General features: G+C 42.7%; 1 protein-coding gene across 1 annotated transcript in view; it reads left to right on the top strand.

Moving 5' to 3' along the window:
- The first annotated feature begins 1,255 nt into the window (after nucleotides 1-1,255).
- LOC143275380 (phospholipid-transporting ATPase IF-like) overlaps nucleotides 1,256-7,500 on the top strand; it is an 87,064-nt gene continuing 80,819 nt past the window's right edge. Inside the window, exon 1 of the mRNA XM_076579447.1 lies at nucleotides 1,256-1,998. Coding sequence (XP_076435562.1) covers nucleotides 1,879-1,998 — 120 coding nt within the window. The 5' untranslated portion in view covers nucleotides 1,256-1,878. The remainder of the gene's footprint in view (nucleotides 1,999-7,500) is intronic.

Raw genomic sequence — 7,500 nt, 5'->3', positions numbered from 1 at the left:
ATTTATTGTTATTATTATTGGTGTATGTGTGAAATTATGTCTGCATGTTTTACATTTATGTGCTTATTTGCTTATGTATCATTATTATTGTCTTTTTATTTTATTTTCATTTGTTTTTATTGTTATTATTATTATTATTATTTTCTCTTTTTTTTTTTTTACTTTTCTTTTTCTCAAGGCCTGACTGAGCGCATTGGGTTACGCTGCTGGTCAGGCATCTGCTTGGCAGATGTGGTGCAGCGTATATGGGTTTGGCTGAACGCAGTGACAGCTCCTTGAGCTACTGATACTGATGCTGATATAGCTTACTGGTTTCAGATGACTGTCAGTCTGAACATGTAGAGTGTGTATGTATGTGTGCGTGTGTGTGTGCGCGTGCGTGTGTGTGTATGTGGGCATGTGCGCAAGCATGTTATATATGTGTATTATGTGACAGAGAGAAAGAGAGAGAGGGACACTTTGACACTTTAATATCATGCCACAAAGTCTTTATGGCTTCACAGAGTGTGTCAGCAATTTTTTTGGTTTTTATTACAACAGTGCATTATCGTAAATAAAGAGAATGAATGGTTAAAAGAGAGAGAGAGAGAGATTGGACTTATATGCTAAAGTGTGTGTGTGTGTGTGTGTGTGTGTGTGTGTGTTCATGTCTTAGAGTGTGTCTGTGTCAGTGTGTGTGTGTGTGTGAGTGTGAGAGTGTAATTGACTATGAGTCTGTGTCAGTGTGTGTGTGTGTGCATGTCTGAGAGAGAGAGAGAGAGAGAGAGAGAGAGAGAGAGTGTGTGTGTGTGTGTGTGTGTGTGAGGGAGAGAGAAAGAGAGAGAAAGAGAGATAGATAGAGAGATAGAGAGAAGTATATATGCGTGCACTTAGGTGTCTGTGTTGTCAGATATAATCTATGAACCACCCACATGAAACACCCATTCAACAGCTTCCATATTTAGATCAACACGGTTCAAACAGTCAGCATATTGCCATTGGACTTCCCCCCCCCCCCCCCCCCCCTCCACCAACCCCACCACCTCACCACCCCACCACCCGACTGGGGTTAAATCATGTTGCCAGATTTTTTTTTCTCTGTTTATTCCTCTACCATTCAGACCTGTAGCAGTTGGCTTGGCTGCAGGTGAATGGTTTTTTTCTTCCCTGTCTTCAACGCATTCCCGGATCCGGGTGTTAATGTTGAACGGCTCAGACCCGTCACTTTAACTAACATCCTGCTTGTGTGATTCAGTACACTTGTCGAACAGTCCAGGTTGTCATTTGCTGAGCATTAGACCGGACCTGCGACTGTGAACACACTTTAGATAGGTAGCTAGCATGTCACTGTGTCACTGTACCTTGTGAGAACAACAGGTAAAAAAAAAAAAAAGCAAAAAAAAAAAAAAAAAAGCTGTGTTTGTTCCGTGCTTCCGTCTTTTTCTTCAGGGTTGCTGGTTTGATTCCCTGTGCATTTGGTGGAAGAAGTGCTGTGAGGTTTTCTTTACATGTGGATGTCGCTGGTTTAAAAATAATAATTAAAAAAAAAAAAAAAAAAAGAGAGAGAGAGAGAAAGAACAAAGTTATGGTTAATCCTCTCCTTTCCGCTGTTTTAAACTTCTCCGGTTTCAAAGTCAGGTACTCACCCATTGACACCTGGGGGGTCGCGTGGGGAAAACCGGAGTGAAGTGTCCCCCCCCCCCCCCACCCGCCAGCCCCCCCACTCCGAGGACACACCACCATGCCGAAACAGGACCTGAAAAGCTATCACTGGGGACATGCGCGGAGCAGCCCATTAAAAGCCAGCGTACTGTAAAATATTATCACTGTGCGAATGATAACCACGACACCTGTCAGGTTTGACCTGTGGGTTTCCAGTTTCCCGGTTATTTGTCAGTGATGACCAGGCAGAGGTCCAGCCCCGACATGGATTCAAAGGTTCTTGATGATTCGCAGCAGCAAGCGCAGAGTGATTGTTTGGGTTTGAAGGAGAGGTTGAGGGAACATCCGCTGTTTTCGGCAAGTACAGATGTGTGTGTGTGTGTGTGTGTTTGTGTGTGTGTGTGTGTGAAGTCAGGTCAAGGCAAGTGTGTGTGTGTGTGTGTGTGTGTGTGTGTGTGTGTTTGTTTACATGCATGCATGCATGCGTGAGACTGAGATGGTTCTTCTTCTTTTGCATTCATGGACTGTGGGGTTCATGTCATTTAGACGTGTGTGCAAATATATATTTCAAGGCGTTTTATTCTGTTAGAATGCGGTAACGACTGCTTGTGATCCAGACTGCACATCGAAACAAGGTGGGAAAGAAAATTGCTACGAAATGTGAAGAAGAGAGATGGAGAGAGAGTGAGAGAGTGAGTGTGTGTACATGTGTGTGTGTGTGTGCTTGCATTTACATGCACATGTGTACATGTGTATGAACTCATACATAAACATAAGAAACAATTTGTGACAAAGGAGGTAAAATTCAGTACTTAAAAGCAAAATACTATTACTCTTTCTCTGTCTTTGTCTCTCTCTCTCTCTCTCTCTCTCTCTCTCTCTCTCTCTCTCTCTCTCTCTCTCTCTCTCTCTCAATTCAGTATTTAAAAGCAAAATACTATTACTCTTTCTCTGTCTTTGTCTCTGTCTCTCTCTCTCTCTGTATATTCTTTTATTGTAATGAACAAAAAAAGAAAAGAAAAAAAAGAAAAAAAAAAGGATGAGAGAGGGGAGCTGACTGTTAGCGCATGCGTGTGCGCTCATGCACACACACACACACACACACACACACACACACACACACACACAACGCACGACTGACACTGCACTGTCTGACAGATTTCCACTTAATACTTATAAAAATAGATTTCCTGGCCACAATCAAATAAGGAAATACAGTAAAAGTGGTCAGAGGGAAGGGGAGGGAAGGAGGGGGTGCGTGAATCGGAAGAGAGAGAGAGAGAGAGAAAAAAAAAAAAGAATGAGGAGGAAAGGATAATGTTCAACAGAATTCACATTGGATTCTTTTTTTTCTTTTCGCTTTTTTTTTTTTTTTTAGAATTTCCTGTTGACAATCAAATAAGGAAAAACCACATAAGGGAGATAAGAGGAAAAAGGAAGGATAATCAGGGGGAAGGGGGTGTGAGGGTAAGCAGATGGATGTGAGGGGTTGGGGCGGGGGGGTGGGGGGGGGGGGAGATTATGGGGAGGGGGGTAGGTTATGAAGAGATAGAGAGAAAGAGAAGAGAGCCGTCAGTTGTGTCACGGTAATGAGAAACCTCAAACCAGCTTGCTTGTTTGTGTTGAAGAACCTTGGACAGTTTGTGGTTCAGGACAGGGTGCCAGAATAAACACTATGCCATGTTCGATTCTGCCCATGCACACAGCTGTGTTGGACGTGATGTGGAGAAGATGTGGTGAATGCGGCACACAGAAGTGGACCATGATTCTGTAGATAGACGTTAGCGGTTGCCCCTCATGCGTGAGGACTGTCGTAAGAGTTTTTTTCAGGGACTGTGCAGTAAGACGTTTTGTCGTCGTTCAGTTGACCATGCGGCTAGTGTCTTTGGATGAGAGAGGAGACTATGAGGTATATTCCATCCTTTGGGCTGTTCTCTTGATTCATGAATTTTATTTGTTTGTTTGTTCATTAAATGATTAGCTAATTAATGTTTTTGTTTGTTGGTTGGTTTGATTTATTTATCTATGTCTTTATTTCGCTGTGTGTATCTATTTTTGTATTCTGTGGAGAGTACGTTGGGTATATGTGTGTTGTCCTGTTTTTGTGTGTGTGTGTGTGTGTGTGTGTGTGTGTTTTATGTTTTGTTTTATATATATTTATTTATCTATGAATCCTGTGGGGAGTAGGATGGATCTGGGCATCAGATGTGCACACCTCAAAGATCAGTGTTGTTTTGTTGAAGAATTATGTTGCGTCTGTGATTAAATTATTTCAAGTTATTTAATTCTTAATAAAAAAAAAAAAAAAAAAAAAAAAAGATCCTGTTTTCTTCTTGACGTATTACATTTTACTTTTCTTTTTTTGTGCTTTGTTGGTTTTTTTCCCCCTTCTCCTCTGTGGTGCTGAAGCAGACCGTGGGATATTTAACGTGAAGTTCATTTTCTGAATCGGAATCGGGATCAGTTTACTACTATGTCAGGTAGAGAAACTGACTAAGGGTGGCAATGTCTTTTACACGTACATATAGGTTACAAGCAGAACCAGTAAAACATGGGATACGACATAAAAAAGACCGGCGCAATAGCCGAATGGTTAAAGCATTGGACTTTCAATCTGAGGGTCCCGGGTTCGAATCTCGGTGACGGTGCCTGGTGGGTAAAGGGTGGAGATTTTTCCGATCTCCCAGGTCAACATATGTGCAGACCTGCTAGTGCCTGAACCCCCTTCGTGTGTATACGCAAGCAAAAGATCAAATACGCACGTTAAAGATCCTGTAATCCATGTCAGCGTTCGGTGGGTTATGGAAACAAGTACATACCCAGCATGCACACCTCCAAAAGCGGAGTATGGCTGCCTACATGGCGGGGTAAAAACGGTCATACACGTAAAAGCCCACTCGTGTATATACGAGTGAACGTGGGAGTTGCAGCCCACGAACAAAGGAGGAGGAGAGGAGGGGAGACATAAAAAAAAAACACCCCACATTGCAAATCTGAGGCAAGCCTGATAAAAAAAACAACCCCAAAAAACATCACCATTCCACTATAAAAAGTTTTTGTAACAGGCATACTCAAACGTACATGTAGAGATATATATATAATCTCTGGATGTGAACAGCTGGAAACATGTTCACCTCTTTTTCTTTTATGGACTTGTATAATTATTCTACAGTTGCATCTGTTTCCGTTGGAAACATTTAGTTCAGGGATTAATCTGGAGCCCCATTGGCTTTCTGGTGTTATTTTACCACTAGACTAGTTGACTCACTTGTGTAAACAAAGTGAGTCTATGTTTTAACCTGGTGTTCGGTTGTCTGTGTGTGTGTGTGTGTTTGTCCGTGTGTCTGTATGTCTGTGTGTCCGTGGTAAACTTAAACATTGACATTTTCTCTGCAAATACTTTGTCATTTGACACCAAATCTGACATAAAAATAGGAAAAATTCAGTTCTTTCCAGTCATCTTGTTTAAAATAATATTGCACCTCTGGGATGGGCACAAAAAAATTAAAAAAAAGAAGCCTAATTATATGCAAACTGCATTTACTGTTATATTTATATTTTTTGTATTCTCTAAACTTGGCACTTTGACCTCTTATTCTGACACAACAACAAGAGGAGTCATTATTATCATTTTTTGTTCAAACAGGAACTTCTTTTGCTAAGCATGGAATTTTTATTTATTTTGGAAACGTTTTGGTGCAGATAGTACAAAAGGGAAATTACTCTGTAATTAATGCTAGTGGACTTAATTTATCACAAGTGCGTCTTGAAGGCCTTGCCTCTCTTGTTTGTTTGTTGTTTTCTTTTTTTTTCTCTTCTTTTTATTAAAAAAAAAAAAATTACAATGGAAATTGAGGGACCGAAGTAAAGGAAAAGGAGTGACAGAATATTTGTATTGTATTTATATTTCTTTTTTTCTTTTTTTTTTATCACAACAGATTTCCACGTGTGAAATTCGGGCTGCTCTCCTCAGGGAGAGCGCGTCGCTGCACAACAGCGCGACCCATTTTTTTGTATTTTTTCCTGCGTGCAGTTTTATTTTGTTTTTCCTATCGAAGTGGATTTTTCTACAGAATTTTGCCAGGAACAACCCTTTTGTTGCTGTGGGTTCTTTTACGTGCGCTAAGTGCATGCTGCACACGGGACCTCAGTTTATCGTCTCATCCGAATGACTAGCGCCCAGACCACCACTCAAGGTCTAGTGGAGGGGGAGAAAATATCGGCGGCTGAGCCGTGATTTGAACCAGCGCGCTCAAGATTTTCTCGCTTCCTAGGCGGATGCGTTACCTCCAGGCCATCACTAGACAGGGGGGGTGAGGCGGGTGAAGGGGTGGTTTTTCATCCCCAAAACCCACAGTTATGGAGAGACATTAAAGAGAAGGGTGAAATCATATGTGCTTAGTTTAGTTTCACTTTCTCAAGGAGGCGTCACTGCGTTCGGACAAATCCATACACGCTACACCACATCTGTTGAGCAGATGCCTGACCAGGAGCATAACCCAACGCGCTTAGTCAGGCCTTGAGTGCATGCTTACATATTTGTGTACCTATGAAAGTGGATTTCATTTTACGTAATTTCGCCAGAGGACAACACTCTCGTTGCCATGGGTTCTTTTTCAGTGCACCAAGTGCGTGCTGCACACGGGACCTCGGTTTATCGTCTCATCCGAAAGACTAGACGCTCAGTTTGATTTTCCAGTCAAACTTGGGAGAAAGGGCGAGAGCGGGATTCGAACCCACACCCTCACGGACTCTCTGTATTGGCAGCTGAGCGTCTTAACCATTCTGCCACCTTCCTCATATGTGCATTTTATTTAATACATTAGGGGGACACAACACATGAGACAAATATAACAGTGTGTGATATAAACTCAGTATAAACTCAAAAGCTCCCCTTGATTAAAACTGCAAAGCAAACAACAGAGACAAAGCTAATTGGACTTTAAAAAAAAAAAAAAGCGTTAATTTCCAAGTGAAATTAGATTAAGTTCACAAAAAAGATATTTCCATTACCCCCGCCGCCCCCCCCACCCTCTACACTCCGCACCCCTCCCCTCCCTCCCCTCCTCCCCTCCCCCCCTCCACACCCCCTCCCCACCCCCCTCCCCTCTGTCCCCTCCCCCCCACCCCTCTCTGCTTCTCTTTCTCACTTTCCTTCCTCTTATCTTCCTTATATATATGTGCACACACACATGCACACATATGCACATGCACACACATACACGCATTCACATACACATGCACACACACATGCACACATGCACATACACATGCACACACACACGCACACATGCACATGCATGCACACATGCACACACATGCATGTGCATGTGCACACACATGTACACACACATGCACTGCCACACACACTTACACACACACACACACATGTACATGTAAACACACACAAATGCACATGCACACACACACACATGCACACACACACAAATGCACATGCACACACACGCACATGTACATGTGCACACGCACACACACACACACACACACACACACACACACACACAATGTGTACGCACATGAAGGGGCTGAAGACACCACAGGAGACTGGGGGAGAAAACTTAGTCCCACCCATTGCTCATCAGCTGCCGCATGCACCCTCCCCCCCCCCCTCCTCCCAAAGTTATCAGAGTATGGCTGCCTATACCATATGGCAGTGTTTATGGCATAATAAAACCCCACTCGTAGATATTTACAAGTTCTCGAATACCTTAGCTCACTCAGTACGGCCAGTCCTCTCTTCTCCTCTACACAGACCCCTCGGATGTCCAGTGGGTGTCTGAATGACCCAACCTTTAGCTTCTGTCGTCAGAATTGTGGTATTCTTTGTCAAGTATAAGA

The sequence above is a fragment of the Babylonia areolata genome, chromosome 30 (genome assembly GCF_041734735.1).
Source record: "Babylonia areolata isolate BAREFJ2019XMU chromosome 30, ASM4173473v1, whole genome shotgun sequence".
In the NCBI taxonomy this organism is placed as follows: domain Eukaryota; kingdom Metazoa; phylum Mollusca; class Gastropoda; order Neogastropoda; family Buccinidae; genus Babylonia; species Babylonia areolata.
The sequence above is the reverse complement of the archived record's forward strand: the minus strand, read 5'-3'. Positions and strand labels throughout refer to the sequence as shown.